Source organism: Trematomus bernacchii, unplaced genomic scaffold (assembly GCF_902827165.1).
Source record: "Trematomus bernacchii unplaced genomic scaffold, fTreBer1.1, whole genome shotgun sequence".
Classification (NCBI taxonomy): Eukaryota; Metazoa; Chordata; class Actinopteri; order Perciformes; family Nototheniidae; genus Trematomus; species Trematomus bernacchii.
In genome coordinates, this window is record NW_022987705.1 from 1,922,478 (window position 1) to 1,939,246 (window position 16,769).

The 16,769-nt window shown below is 42.1% G+C and overlaps 1 protein-coding gene across 5 annotated transcripts in view; it reads left to right on the plus strand.

The window, feature by feature from the left end:
- The first annotated feature begins 562 nt into the window (after positions 1–562).
- Positions 563–16,769, plus strand: part of mtus2a (microtubule associated tumor suppressor candidate 2a) — a 46,202-nt gene continuing 29,995 nt past the window's right edge. For 4 of the 5 annotated variants that reach the window (XM_034140008.1, XM_034140010.1, XM_034140012.1 and 1 more), the window contains exons 1-3: positions 563–740; positions 11,843–14,089; positions 15,529–15,787. In XM_034140008.1, the coding sequence (XP_033995899.1) occupies positions 12,080–14,089; positions 15,529–15,787 (2,269 nt within the window). In that variant the 5' untranslated portion in view covers positions 563–740; positions 11,843–12,079. Of the gene's footprint in view, positions 741–11,730; positions 11,750–11,842; positions 14,090–15,528; positions 15,788–16,769 lie in introns of those variants that run through there. The other variant, XM_034140009.1, reaches the window with a different exon arrangement.

Sequence of the window (16,769 nt, forward strand, 5' to 3'; positions counted from 1 at the left end):
GCTTATGATGCTGCTTTAAACCCCAACTGACCTATAGCTTCCCTTTACATAACGTGTGTCACATAATGGGGCTATTGATGTTTCAAATCCAAATGTTGATGACTGCTTGCTTTATCTTTTACTATAATTTCATCACTTTCTAAGACTTTATTTCCTGTTTTTTCTTGGTTGTTAAAAGCTTTTCGTGGCTTTATAGCTGTACATGTTAAAAACCCAATACTTATTTTCAATTTTTACCAATGTCAACATGTTGGCTTAATAGTAGGCATTTACTCATATAGTAAAGACACATTATTTTAGCTTGTGTCCACTCTTTGTTTCCCTTTTTTGTCTTTGTTTGCTTCATGCCTTACTGTAAATAAATCAAGCTTTTCAACCTCCAGGCTGCTACCTTTGGTGGCCTTTTATTCTGAAATCCAGGAACAGACTTTTCATAATAGGCTACTTCTCACATGATCCAGCAGAGAGCGCAAATGTGTTGACAGACAGACAGAGAGACAGAGGAGCAGAAGGATGCTCTGCCAGGTGTCGGCTGCAGCATCAGCACCGCTCCTCCTCCTCTTCCTACACCACCTCCTCCTCTTCCTCCTGTCCGCAAGATCTCTCTCTCTCTCTCCTTGCACTGCGAGTCAGAAAGAGAGATAGAGAGAGAGTGGACACACACGCGTTGTGTTTCGTTTTGCAACTCCACTGCATATGACCTGCATTCTTGGATGATTCAACACCAGAGAAACCTGAAGGTAAGTCGCACAACTGAAAACACTGCGGGTTTGTTGTATTTGATTCTTCGAAGTCCCGCATCGGTCTCTTTAAGAAGTGTCGCAGGTACTTTGATTGTATGATTCGGGTCTTGGTGTTGACTCGGTTTCGCTATACGCATGTTTAGATACATACGAATCTGATGCATTGATTTTGAGCACGCACAATGCCGTGCAGCTTGTAGGGGGAGTTGTGTTTCTGCAGAAAAACAAACAGAAACCCCCGTAATATTGAAGTTGAGCCGCAGATCGCAGTGTAAGTGGAGCAGTAGGGTAAAGCAGAGCATATTGTGGCTGGAGAGAGAGTGAGGTCAGACAGGGAAGAGCCGCTGTGATGCAGCAGGTCAAGTCTCTGTGGGTGAAGCTAATGATCGCACGTAGATTATCCAGGCTTTAGACCTAACCTGACCATGATCCACTGTACTGAGACAAACTAAATAATTTACAATGTGCATTTTTTTTCATTTCTATTATTATTATTAATGTGTTAGTTATTTGTGGTCACCAATTTGTATTTGAATTTCCAGCATCAAGACAAACAAATCTTAAATGGTGACATGCTAGAAGGGTTGCCAATTGTTTTATAGCTGTATTGAAGTGCTGTTATGCTGACATAGCTATTTAATGGAAGTGTTTTTTTAAAGAGCAGTGTAAAGAATGAGGAAAAGGCTCTCTCTAACTCATCGAGGACTTTTTTTGCACAGATATTGGTTTTATTTTGTCAAATTCCTCCATTCTTAATCTTCCCGTTTCCTCACTTCACCTTATTATTCCACATTTCTCTTCGCATAACTCATGTGCAAAGCCGAATGCAACTGAAATGCACAGTATGTGTATGTGCTTTAGCTACTTTATTAACAATACTCATGTCCTCAGCCTCACCTTTAGGCTACTTAGAAGCAGGGGAGGATAGAAAGACAGAAAGGGGTGGATCAAGTTAAGGTGAGCACAATGAGGGCAGCATGTCTTCCACACTCAGCTGTCTCCAGTTCTGAGTGATTGGTGTCTGATGATCAGGTTGTCCTTGAAACTGTGTGTGTGTGTGGGGGGGGGCAGTTTTCCTGTATTTGTTAGTGTGCATCACATATCTTCACTTACTGAAATTAAACTTGTGTAGTTGATTAACTTTGCATAAATTCACATAGTTTAGCACTTGGCTTGGCTGCCCAGACATGTGGTCGATGGACCCTGTGCATAAAATGTGTTTTATAAGTGGTTTATTTTGTGTTTATTGGAATTGTCTGCTGCCAATATCGATCCCGGTATCACAGACTTCCCACGTCTATGGATCATCCAGTCCATCTTGCTAAACCTTGCCATTCCCTCCCAGTCATGTTGATGTGGAGTTTGACGCTGCATCAAAGTAGGGCAGCAGAGCCTGTGGCCTCGGCTGTAGCTGCTGTTCTAGATGCTGATGCATGTGTGATTGATTCATTACATCTGACCTCTGCAGAGTCTGAACGGCGATCAATTCAGCAAATCTCTGTCAGGAAAACCACTCGCAGTAGTGTGTATATGAGTGTGTGTGCGTGTTTTGTTGTAGTTCTCGGGCTCAGGTGCTTATGTATGTGCGAGTGTTCCTGCAGGTAAGACCATTTGTCACAAAGCCCATGAGTGTAGCCTCAAGGTCATTTTATAGGACAAAACGGAGGAGAGGAAGGATGAGGGAGGGAGAAAACTGAGATGATAAGTGAAGGAGAAACAGGAGGAACGTATGTATGTAGCCTCTCTAATGTATGTGGTGCGTTGTATGTATTCTTTCTCCTTTATTTATACACAAGTGGTGTGCAAATTGATACTACATTGGTTCCTCAAAAGACAGAATGACAGAAAGATGAGGCTGCAGTTATTCCTCTCACCTGTGTTGTGATAACTCATAATTGAAACATTTTAGAGGCATCTCTTTGCTCAGTAGAAGAATGGTGCATGTGTGTGTGTAGATCTCAACACACGTGCAAACACACATTTTCAAATTCTCGCTGCCTTTGTCTGTGAGGTGGCAATGAGCTTGTTGTAGCTCCTCCCCTGCAGTCACAGGCAGGACATCAGAGGCTGAGCAGAGGCACGCCTCCACTGATCACACACACACACACACACACACACACACACACACACACACACTTCCCTGCCCTGTGGGGAGTCAACATAAAAGACCCTTTTCACTTGTGTGTGTATACATGTGCGTCAATTTGCTGAGTTTATACACTCAGTTTAAGGGAAGTGCAAATGTATTTTGGTGTATTTAAATAACATTAGTCAGCAAGATACCACCCTTATTAATGAAACCAATGCTATAAATGAAGCTTGACTGGATGTGTGCAGCAGTTTTATTTTTTCATCAGGAAAAACTGTAGCAGTAAGTGCTATACTTAACTTGACTTCAGAAAAGCCACAGTCATTTATTTTTTCCGATACTTTACCAGACAGTACATTCTTTTTGAAACCTCTTCCGTGTTCCCAAAGATAAACTTATCTTTCAGAGCAGCCATCCTGAGTTCTTTGCCCCGTCCTGCACTCTCTCACCTTTCTTTGTCCAATGTATGAAAACAGTCTGTTTCTTACCCACACACAGCCGCTTCAAACCCTTTCCATATTATTTCTTTTGCACATCGTTACCACCTCAAAAAACCTCAGCTCGCTCTATTCTCCGCTCACCTCTCACTGATCCTTTGCCAGTTTTCCCTCCCCCACACTCCTGGGGTTTGCCACTTCCACATTACATATGCATACACACTCTCACACATTGCAATACAAAGTAGATCCCCCTCGACCCTATATCACCCCCCAACCCCATCTCCTGGCTCTCTGCAGCTTCATTTGTTACACATTTTCTCAAAATAAACTGAAGTGACTCAGCCAGTCTAAGTTGCCTCTCTTTGTCTGGGCTGCCTCATCTCGCCAGCTGTATGTCTGACTGTGTACGTCTGTGTGTGTGTAAACTTCCTCACAGTCCCACAGAGAATTCTACTATTGCAGAATGATTTTTGCTGCAACTGCTTTGCATTTGAAGTGAACACCTTCCCTCTGCTCTTTGTCCCCTCATACAGTTTCATCCTCCAGCCATGCAAGAGTTAATATTTTTCTCTGCGACAGGAGTGAGGGTAGTGGGTGGAGGGGCTTTGCTAATAACAATGCGGTGCAAACGGCAAACAGCGTGGACACCCCTTTCTCTCCTCTCCTCCATGCCACCCTTGTTTGCATCTATGCTTTAACTGTAACTCAGTGAACCAATAACTCATAAGTCTCGTATCGGTTCCTAATTGTCTCTCCCAGACAGCAGCAGACAGTATTTCTTATCACGCTAATCTTTTTACCGGTTCCTCTTGGCTTATTGTTCCCAACTCATTGTCATTTCTCTTCTCATTTCATGCACATTTGTCTTCCCTTTATTCATCTGAACTTACATCCATTCTCACAGGCTGCTTGGCAGAGCAAAACCAGAAAGGAAATGCAGGACCATGTCTGATTTAGTGGAGATTCATTTCCAAGTACTTGCCAAAAGCAATGCTAAAAGAAAATGATAATGAAGGAGATTTTTCCTCAGTAAGTGTGCTTCTGCAAGACACATTTTCTCCCAGTGAGAAGCTGTCTCTTTGTCTCTGCTCCAGCTGCAGCAATAGTCTCTGCCTGAGTGTGTTGTTGTGAGTAGGATGAAGCCATGTGTAACTTTGCAGACACACAAGCAAGTGCATTCATTGAGCTCACATCGGAAATCAATCATGTTACTTTAGGTTTTGAATGTTCTTTGGGATTACTCTATTTCCTTTTTTAATGCAGTTTGTCATCTTGTCCACAGTGTGAATAACATCATTGCGTGTGAACATGCATTGATGGATGTGTGAACACGTGGCTTCATTTTTTCATTTAGCCTCGGCTAATAAATCCTGTTATCAGCATCTTTTGCTTTTCCGACGATTTCATAGCAGGTCGCAAATACCATTTCAATACGGAAAATAAATCAGCCTTTTATTGCAGATGATCCAATTATATCATTCTGCTTATTCAGTTAGGTATGATCACCCACTCTGACCCCAGATCCTGCAGAAATCCTGTTACAGTTCCCCCTGGCGATACAGAGTGATTCCCCCTGGGGTCCAAGTGTGTGTATGTGGGAGAGAAGTGGGAGAGAGAGAGGCAGAGGGGAAGAGAGGAGGGATTATTTGGGCAGATGTAGTCTGCTAATGTGCCCTCTGTAAGGATGGAAATGGGATTGATCACTTCACCCTGCCCTCATTAACTCTGTATTATTAAGGTGGAAGAGTTGATGGAGGGAGGGAGAAGAGATAGAGACACACATGATACAAATATTTTGAGAAGGCAATAAAACACATGGGAATAACTGCAGGGATAACGCTTCATTTAATACAGTTTGGAGCTATTTGAAACTGTGCAGTGAGGGAAGCAAAGATTGTTGATAAGGAGCCACTCTGTAGTTTTTTTGATGCGCATAAAGTGCAGAGCAACTGGAGGGTACTATTTCTGGATATTTCCCAGTTCTGCCTCACTGTTCTCTGCGATGGTAATCCCTCTGCTGTGCATGGTGAGCTGCTGCTTGCTTCACACATACAAGGCAGAGTTTAATGAATCATCACTTGTGAAATTCTGTCTACAGGGTGCCTATTGTGTCTTCTGTGAAAACGAGCATTTAGCTTATTTCGGTGCTATTTCTGTGTTGTGTTGCTGACAGGGATGGGGAGGAGAAGGAATGGATGACTAAAGCTTAGCTTATTTCTGAATAGACTTTCTCACTAAGCCTTATCCTGCTGGATGATTATATGTGAATAGAATACAAAGTACAAGGAGAGACGAATACAGATTTCTTTTGACTCCCAAAATGTACAAAATGAAGATTGTCTCTATGTGCAGAATTTCTCGGTTTATTTTCGTATGTGTAAATGCATCCACATTCTGCAGAGTGTAAATGTTCACAAGTTCACACTCACATTCAGCTCACACTCTCACACACACCAACACAATCCAGGAAAGTGTACAAGGACATGCAAGGATGATGTCATTAGAGATTCATTACATGCTTGCAAAGACACAGCATGTAATGAATGAGAGGATTGGAGCTTTATCTTTAAAGGTAACAGCTACAGTGCATTATAATGTAAATCCTGCAATAAATCTAATTATGTCATGTGCTAACGCTCAGGAGTCATACATTACGGTTACACACACGTCAACGCTCTGTCCATTTGTGTTCCCTCCATCCCCTTTGTTTATTTTTCAGTGTGCTGGAATTTACATCTCTACAGATGTGTGTGTGTGTGTGTGTGTGTGTGTGTGTGTGTGTGTGTGTGTGTGTGTGTGTGTGTGTGTGTGTGTGTGTGTGTGTGTGTGTGTGTGTGTGTGTGTGTGTGTGTGTGTGTGTGTGTGTGTGTGTGTGTGTGTGTGTGTGTGTGTGTGTGTGTGTGTGTGTGTGTGTGTGTGTGTGTGTGTGTGTGTGTGTGTGTGTGTGTGTGTGTGTGTGTGTGTGTGTGGAAGAGAGATGGCGCAGTGTGTGTGTGTTGTTGGGGTTCCCCTGGGACCAGCGTGCTATAAAACCTGTCTGCTCTCCAGTGGGGGAGGAGAGGAATAAAGCAAAGTGCCAATGACAAATGGCCCCTGTTATAGCCACATGTGCTGCTGGACCGACAACAAAGGCGCCACCAGTGTGTATGTGTGTGCACGTGTTGATGTGTGTGTCTTTGCAGGTGAGTGTGTTCAAGTGAGGAACAATGCGCTCATTTGCACATACCGTCTTTGTGTTGTCACATGTGTACACAAAACAACTCACTGACATGGAAATAGTTGTTACATTTCCTGCATGGCCTGACTTCGCCACAGCCTTTACAATAAGACTCCTATATGCTTCTATACAAATCCACATCATTATATTATATATATATAAATATTTCCCTTTTTTTCCCTTTTCTATCAAACTCACTGATTCCACTATTTAAATAATATATTCATTAGATAAGGCGATGCTATCCTGGATATGTGTGTGAGATCCGATTGTGCCTCAGATCAATTAAATGATACATGACTCAAAAATGAAAGCTATATTTATAGTGTGAGTATTTTATATACATTTCTTCTTTTCTATTCACAAAAAAAAAAGAATTTGGGATCAGAAAATGGACTTTCCCCGTCTCTCTTTAAAAAGCCTACGTTCCCTACATCAAATTTAAGAAATGGAAATCCATCACCCTTCTCTGACCCCTCTCCCCTACCAATATTTAAATACAGTTCCTAAGAGAGAAACACGCATCGGATACAGTTTATTCTGGGCTTCTCTGCTATTTGAGCTACCTGCAGAACAAAAATGTATGAAACAGAAATATATGTTACCAGTTTCACCAATGGGAGTAATGAAGTGCTCATTAGCATTAAATATGGTAAAGGAATTTCATTCATGACTATTCTCTGCTCTCTTGGGCTTGATTCAGAAAGACACTTCAGAAACGGTGCTCTATAGCTCGTACTATGGAGGTCCATATGATACTGTATATTCCCTTCCATCAGCCTAATTAGAAAGCATCAACTTCCTTTCTGTATCCATCTGCATGTCTCATCTCTCCCACCTCATGTCTGCGTCTCGTTTCTCACCCACACAGACATGCTCAGAGAAGAAAAAGGATTAAGGATAAGGACAGCCTTTCTCTTTTCTAATTCTCCGACTTGATTTTGCCCTTCATTTCCAGTGAGTCCCTCATCAAGTGTCACTCTCAGCCCATCATTTTCCAAATCTTTCTGTGGTTAAATGCAGCACTTGATGGGTAAGGAGCCCGGTGAAAACCACAAATTCCTATCTTTCACTGAATTTGATCACCGCTGAGATATGGTCTCATCCCGCCCCATGCTCTCAGCACTTCAGCAATCCTTCTATCTAACCACTCAGGGAGATGATTGCTCCTAGATGAGCACTATGTACCTGGAGTGTATGTTGTGTAGTGCATATATGTGTGAGTTCACATGTGAAAGTGTTTCACAGCAGAATGTTTGCATGAGCTGTGAGTGTAAAAGCATACAGCTGACCTTCAGGACAGTCTCTTTCTTACGCTGACCTTTTTTCCCCGATGGAAGCTGCAGGGGTCAGGATGTCTATTCTCCAACTCCCTGAGATATGGCATTGCCATGACAACACAAGCAGGACTTTTGATTTTTTTCTTTTCTTTTCTTCTTGCTGTTATTACGTCAACTTGCTGAAACAAAGCCTGACATCGTTACATATTCCAGCCCAGATCAACTCGGCATGCATTTATGCAGGAAGTATATCAGTCCTCTCTGTGCTGTCAAACATATCACACAGCAACCAAAAAGTCAAACTAAGTAACACTTCTAGACTTTTTCATTCTGAAATTAGTTACCACAGCAACATACACAATATACATCTCATTTATAGATGGATGGCGTGTAAAAAAAAATGAATTAGCTACTACATTTGCTTGGAGCACTGTTGGCAGCAGTGCATACAACTCATACAGCCAATAATGGTCACAGTGTACTGCTGTAGTAGTGCCGTGTTTCCTCTGCTAAAAAAAGAAGGAGCTTGATGATCAAAGATATCCACATTTGTTACACTTGTAGTTGCATAATTCATTATCCATTTATCAGCTCCTCGCCAACATCTGTCCTGCTTCTTCCCTTTACTTCAATCTGATCCTTTTTTACTTTTCACATCTAAGTTAACGCGACAGCAGGGAGAACCTGTCTCTTTTTTCTCAAACAAAGTCTTATTAAGCATCTAAAAATACACCTGTTTTTTATACTTTCATCGTCACAACAGGTCATTTCATTCACATACTGTAGTCACAGAAAGGTTTTTTGTTCCCTGTCTGATTATGTGCAGGGTTTATGTTCAGATTGGTTTTGTGTGGCTCTTCTGCGAGGTGAAGCCTAACTTATTGTTGTTCAGCCACTGTGACCGAGCTCAGCCAGGACTGCTGTCATCAGCACAACCTCCAGTACTACATCAGTGCTGTAATTGATCTGCCACCATGTCCTCTCAGAGAGTTCTGTGCCTCTCTAACACAACTCTCTGTCTCCCTCCCTCTCCCAATCCCTCCCCTTCCCGCCTCTGTGAATCGTGTGTTTTATAATTACCTAATTATTTGATTGTGTGCACCAGCTGAGAGTAAGTATTAGAGTTCACAGAGAGTATAGACGACAGTGTGTGGATGGTAATACATGTTGTTTGTCTATTTGTCTACCACAATGTTGTTTCCCTTTTTCTGGAATCCCTGCAGAATATAACAAGTAGAGTATATAGACATCTATATAGAGATGGACATAGACCAATATCCAGAGATGGCAAAAGTAAACACAACTGACCTCCCTTTATATTAATAGAACAATAATGTCATTGTTAGCAAATGAATGTTTTGATGCTGAACAACGGCAACATGACAACGTTTTCATTGGTCCCTCTTCTTTAGAGAAGACCAGGAAATGATGGATACACGGATCGTGTTCAAATCAATAGGCACGCAATGACTCTAAATAATAATGATCACGCCACCAAACACACATTCAAACTAAAGGAACCAGCCTGTTTGGGAAATGTAAGAAGTAGAAAGTACAGGTATTTGTGTTCAACATGTAAGAAGTAGAAAGTACAAGTATTTGTGTTCAAAATGTAAGAAGTAGAAAGTACAGGTATTTGTGTTCAAAATGTAAGAAGTAGAAAGTACAGGTATTTGTGTTCAAAATGTAAGAAGTAGAAAGTACAGGTATTTGTGTTCAAAATGTAAGAAGTAGAAAGTACAAGTATTTGTGTTCAAAATGTAAGAAGTAGAAAGTACAAGTATTTGTGTTCAAAATGTAAGAAGTAGAAAGTACAGGTATTTGGGTTCAAAATGTAAGAAGTAGAAAGTACAGGTATTTGTGTTCAAAATGTAAGAAGTAGAAAGTACAGGTATTTGGGTTCAAAATGTAAGAAGTAGAAAGTACAGGTATTTGTGTTCAACATGTAAGAAGTAGAAAGTACAGGTATTTGTGTTTAAAATGTAAGAAGTAGAAAGTACAGGTATTTGTGTTCAAAATGTAAGAAGTAGAAAGTACAGGTATTTGTGTTCAAAATGTAAGAAGTAGAAAGTACAGGTATTTGTGTTCAAAATGTAAGATGTAGAAAGTACAGGTATTTGTGTTCAAAATGTGAGAAGTAGAAAGTACAGGTATTTGTGTTCAAAATGTAAGAAGTAGAAAGTACAGGTATTTGGGTTCAAAATGTAAGAAGTCAAAGTAAAAAGTCGTACAGTAACGAAGTATTTGTACTCCACTACTTCCCACCTCTGCCAATATCTGATAACACATCTGATCAAATTACTATAATGGCAAGTAAACATGTTTTGATAGTGTTACCATTTTTGGCCTTTCATTTTTTCGTTGGGCAGTTTACAGATTCCCAACAGATTCTATAAACTGACTTTCAGATCTCCAAATCACTTCTAAGATGACCTTCAGGAATACAAATACTATCCATGAATGTTTCCCCTTCCAGTGCCATTGGACAAACTGTAGCTCTGCACCCGATTACAGCAGCATCAGATACACCACAGAGCAGAGAGCAGTTCACGTAGTTCACTTATATCGAGCCACAGGACACACAGAGGAGCACCTGCTAATGACTACAGACTCCCTCACTGCAAGGATAATTAGAGGGTGGGAGTCCTATTTGAACTTAAAACTGCTCATTCATATTCAGAGTGATGGTTTAAAGATACATATTTGTCTACCTAATGACCCTCTTGGCCGAAAAACACTACAAAATGAGAGGAAATGTGATTTTAATTTAAGCCTATAAGAGTATGTGGAAGCAGTTTTACTCACAAGCAAACAAAAGATACTCTCCTTACAGGGAAAATGATATTGAGTTCATTCATATTCTGCGGTTATAATGTGCCTGGTTCAAGGCATAAGGAAAATTCCTCATATAACTCTTGCATAATTATGGTTGTTGATGGAGACACCCAGAAGTCTTTCCTCTGAGAACAAACACAGAGTTATTCCATGTTGTCAGAATCACTCAAGTGTCTTGGGGTGTCTTGTTGTGTGTTTTTTATTAAATCACGCTGCGACCACACCGCCCTGACTTGACGTGACAAAGCTCTTTGCCCTCCCTGCCACCGACTCATCTATGGACTGAACCTGTTTCTATGGCACCACCGTTACTTTGAAGTGGTGTCTCTTCAAAGGGACACAACCATTAAAATCTCCGTAGCCTACCCCCTGCAATTCGTTGCCTTTAAATGAAGCAGGATGTTCTGTTGCGGTGTAAAATCAAATCCTGGCATTGGCTAAACTACCCATATGGCATGTTAGAGAGGACATGTTGAGAGAAGAGTGTCTCCTGCAGTGATCAGTATGGATTTATCCCTCTTGAGCTGGTGTTTTTCCAATGCGCCCATGACAACACCCACACATAATGTTCATGTTTTCCATGCTGGGAACATGCTTGCACTTGAGCATATAAGAAAGACAGTTTGCTTGCACTGTATTATATAAAAAAAACATTATTAAAACATATTTTATTGCAGATGTTTTTACCCTATCTTGATACTACCTTCTCTTTTTCAATGTCTCTTGAGAGAAAAAGCTCATTATAAAACACTTCGCACCCTTGCCTGTCTTCCTCCTCGCCTGTCTTCATCAGACATCCCCAGGGTGAATCCTTCACTTACATACAAACAGTCTGTTGCCTCAGCTATCTACCATTTATCTCTTCACTTATCTATGTTCTTCCTGCTCTACAGTAAACATCCAATCGTAATTTGATAATTGCATCCTCTTACTATTGCTGTACTCTGCCTGGTGGTTAAACCATGAACATTAAACGATTGCTATATATAGAATTAAATTAAAAATGGTTCCAAGACTGTCACTTCCTGTTTTGCCCCCAGTATCTTTTTGTCCCATGGGCAGGAACTAAAGAGAGCAATATTGTGAGCTGTGCACAGATGATTTCAGAAATTGGCGCTACCAAGACCAGACTAAAAATAAAACATGTTAAGTGGCTTGGGGGAGAGAAAAGAATGGGCTGCTTCCCAGGCACACTTATTACTCTTTCTTACAGTTTGCTTTCTTTTCTTTCATTTCAGATTGAAGAGACCCCCATCTGCTCAAAGACAGCTTTGTTAACTCATAGTCAATGCAAGATAAGTGGCAAGTTAAAGTGAAACTGCTTCCTTGAGATGACATTTTGTCCTTGGAACAATCGAGTGAAGGGCCATCATTACACAGTTTCTGAAGACGAGAGACAGGGAACACTTGAGACTCCCTAAATGGACTCAGCACCCTGCAGGTGTCTTTGAGCGTGCAAAAAGAATCGATCGAACATGAGCATCCCAACTGGTTTCCAGGGACTTCGGGTCAATGTTGAAAAAGGAGAAAAGATTGGAAACAAAACCCAGATCCAGTTTCCCCGATCTGGGAATGATAATGCTTATCGATTATCTTCGACTACCGATCAAGAAGGAAGAAGATTGACACATGACACAGGATATAGCACAAGCTCCATTCCTCCTTTGGTTTCACAACGTGATTCCCCGGACAAGTTAGTGATCTGGGGCTCCGAGCAGCGTTGTTTGGAGCCTGACCTCGAAAAGTTTGAGCTTTTGGACTGTCAGGAGATACATACATTCTTGGGAAACAGAGATCAGGATGATGACGATGACGATAGAGGAAGTTTGAGGGACGGAAGAGATGACGGTCCCATGTCCATATCCTCAAGCTCAACTGCCAGCTCTGCTTCGACCGGCGTGAGGAGAAATGACAACGACAACAACAAAGTGGAGAGCAGAACACACCGGGACGCAGAGGTGCAGAAAAGGATTGCCTGTCATAGCACTGAAGACTTGGACATATGTGTGACAGGCTCAATAGAGAAAAGGGACAGCAGGTCAGGTAGAGACAGGGAGAGACGGAAGGGGGGTCTGAAGGAGTCCAAGTCTGAGACAAATGTATTCGTCTCCAGTCTGTCAGCTGTTTCTTTCAGCGGGAGTCTGTCAAATGTGCTGGATAGTGGCGGAGAGGCGCAGTCACTCATCTCTCTGTCCTACTCCAAGACCAACCCTTATTCCCATACAAACCAAACTACCTCAGCCCAGACCAGAACAAGGGCAGGCCCTGTGGATGCCAACCAGAACTCCCCGCCACCGTATTCTCAAGAGAAACACGACCATCCTCAACTGTACAGGCAGGATCAGAGACAAGAGGATGTAGGTCAGTATAGAAATGGATTGTCTTTTGACGGTGGGCTGGGCCAAAGGAGGAAGGCAGGATTTGAGGAGAGGGTGCTGCCACCAAGACGACAGCAGCTTGTCAGACCCCTCTGTCAGACGGAGATGGGAAGAGCCAGGAGCTTAGCAGAGCCCAACACTTATCAAACTCAGACAGGGCAACCTTCTTCCCCCAACCCCTTCCCAGATTCAAACAGGAAGTTTACAAAGTCAGCTTTACGTGAACCCTCCGATTTCTCCAACCTGTACAACCCTACTGGAGTCTCACAGCCCAGGCAAAGCAACCAGGCACCTCCTCCTGTAGAAAAACAGCCTGCTACAACTGCATGGCGAAATTCAAGTCCTTCCACTATTGAGAAGAGACCCCAGACTCAGTTCACATACAGAAGGAATTGCTCCAGTCCCAACAGGATGGGGATTGATTCAAGGTCATCTACCCCTCCCCACTCTCCTCTCAGGACACCCCAGGGTTCACCTCGCAGGGAACCCTCCATGTACCTCGTTTCCAGGAATATCCCTGGAGTGGTTCGACACCTCCCGTCAGGATGCAACCCTGCTGTAACAACATCAGCTCAGGGCTATGGCAACAGTTGCATGAGAGCACCGGTGAAAACCAATATAAGCACAAGTGGAATTCCCAAAGTGCCTCCTAACAACCAGCAGAGCTCCAGCCACAACCCCAAAGAGAGCTCCCCATCACCTAAACTCAGACCCAAAGGAGTCCGGCCCAAAATCATTACCTCGGTCCGAAAGAATCCTCAGTTTAAGCCCCAGGCTGCTGACGGACCTTATCAGGTTTCCTCTCTACCATCCAGGCTGTCAGCGTACACACACGGCCAAACAGCCCCCTCCTGTAAAGACAATACAAATGACCCCTCCAAGCCAGACTCAGACACCAGAGGACTCCCAGTGCTCAGTGCCTCCAATCTGCTTTATGACAAATACCGCCAAGACATGCAGACAAACATCTATCCATCAGGAATAATGAGCAGGAGTATCAGGCCGCCCGGACACACACACACCGTCCCGCCTGCACACACACACAGCCATTCAGCACCCCCGAAGCTAGGCAGCAAAGCAGACTCCTTCTACAGGGCACCATCAGAGGTGAGTAATATTTGTCATAACTATGAGTGTTGGATTTCAAGGTTTTATAATAAATGTTTCTTAAGGCAAGGCAAGTTTATTTATATAGCACTTTTCAACACAAAGCAATTCAAAGTGCTTTACAAAAATGAAAGACATTAAGAGCATAAAACACATTAGAAAACATTAAAAAGCAAAGATATTAAAACATGAATAACACAGGTACATGAATAAAGGTTACAGTGCAGTGTAAGATGTGAATAGTTCAATTAAAAGCAGCGACAAAAAGAAAAGTCTTCAGCCTGGATTTCAAAGTAGTAAGAGTTGCAGCGGACCTGCAGGTTTCTGGGAGTTTGTTCCAGATATTTGACAGTATCCCGAACCACATTCTTAGATGAATTCAACTTTCAGAATGATTTCTCTTGTTGTTCTGGCTTGTGCTCATTCTTATTGAAAAAAGGCCTTTCTAGGATTAAGCACAATCACCGTAACAGTGAAGAAAGGATGAGATTCAATTACGACGGTTCCCTTTTCATTAGCAGGAGAGAATTACTTTATTATATCCGTTATATCACACACATCACGTACAAAGACAAACCTATTCTGTTCAGTTTGTTGATTCTGTTTCATAGGCTGAAGCCCATGGTTTCGCTCCCTCAGTAGCCCATGTATAATTGATCAAACAACTTTTGCATTTTATTCCTACTCTCTCAAAAGCTGCTCATTATCGCCTCATAATCATCCCTTATTGATTCTGATTAAATAGCTTCATTTGGCATTCATATTCCTACAGCATCAAACACCAACACGCAGAAATAAATAGTTAATGCATGTTGAAGAACAAAGCCCCGAGGGACAAGAGGAATCTTAATGCCTTCTGTGTCACTGAATGTTCGTTAGCATTTTGTCCTGCACACAAGCTCTAGAGAGAAACACTTGCTCTTGAATTAAGCTGATGATGTTAAACAGTTCATGTTGCCTGATCTTAGTATCCCTGCATGTCATTATAATGTTTAACACTTCTACTCACAGCATACAGAAGGTCTATGGACACACTCCAAGATGCAGAATTGTTGTTATCTACTGCACATGGTTATAAATATACTGTTCTTAAATGTTCTGTTGCTGTCTGTCCAAGCTATTATAGGCAAAGTATATTAGGTTTAACAATACTAATATCATGCTAGCCAGTCTTGGATGGTAAACACATAAGGATGTACGCAAATGTAAGCAGGAAGCCCTGTTTTTATGGCACAGACTATTCCAATTGTGAAAGCTTAACGTTTTTTTTTTTACACCAATAGCAAACACATGCATGAATCAAAAAAGTATTCTCTCTTTAACTTTGAACCGTAGCCTGACCCATTTCTTTTCAGTTGTGGTCCAAGGGTACAGCATCGATTTTTCACAGAATATTTATAATAGTATTTGTCATCTAATTGAATTACTTTGAACTCCAGGTTGGACGGTCTGCCAGTTTTAAAGCGAGTTCTGGTGAGGACGCGCTGCAGTCCCGCACGGCTGCCCAGGCGGGGGGGAGCGGCAGCCTCCTGCGCGCGGGGCGGGGGATGCGTCTCGGTCTGGGAGCTGTTGCCAGGACGACCACGTGCTCAGCCAAGGGCAGAGTACCCGTTCAAAGTCAGAGGTCAACACTGGTCTTCAGCCAGCCAGTCCAACCTGTCAACCCAGCAAGCACTCAGAAAATCCAAGATAACACAGGTAAGAGATTTCCCCACATTATGTTTTAGAGTGAGTAGACATTTCCTCACAGAATATCAGACGGGTCCTTTTGTGTTACACTGTCTGTCAGATCTTATTCAGCAACCCAACATCTGACACACTAGAGAGCTACCTCTTCCCCATTGAAACATATTGGCTTGAGATGAAGGCAGCTCATTAATATGCATTTTCTGAGATTTCCTTTTGGCTGATCTGATTGGAGGGCTTTAAGAAGGAAATACTCTGAGGGGACTTTTTCTGCTCCAGAAGGCTTCCACCTACAAAACAAAAATGAATAAATAAAAGCTTGCTCACGTTTTCTTTCCATACACAGCGAAGTCAGATGAATCACATGCCACATCTAACTGCTGAAGTCCGATTTACATCACAGCTCAGCCCCTAAGACACATTTGACAGAAACACAGAAACATGCATGTTCATACGTACACTCGCAGATACAGATATGTTTAGCATATAGTAATGATGTGCCAGGCTTCCTCATCATAATCCCCATTAATACATATGTATGTTGTCTCAGTGCTGCTTGGCCCTCTGGAGATTACAGGCTTTGAAGTGAAATGCAATTAACGTTTAAGTAACGTCAGTATCTGATGCCTCGTCTCTGCTGTTCCCTGCCCAACACACACTGAACGGATAAACACCAGCTCACACATGCACTGTTTATGTAGCATGTACCTGTACTTGTGTTTGTCAGGTTGTTATGAGGGGGTTTCTGTTGATTTTATTATTGTTCATTTCATCCATGTATGGATACATCTGAGTAACCCTTGTGCCATCAAACACGTTCCTTTGTTCCCTTCATCACTGTTAATTACAACGTCTCAGACTTAAGTGAAAGGAAATCACTCCATCTTGCATACATACATTATAGTAATTATACTCTGTATGGCAGTCAAAATACTCAAACTACTCACATAATTACCATGTAGGTTTGAAAGTTGTTATGATAATGAGGATCATC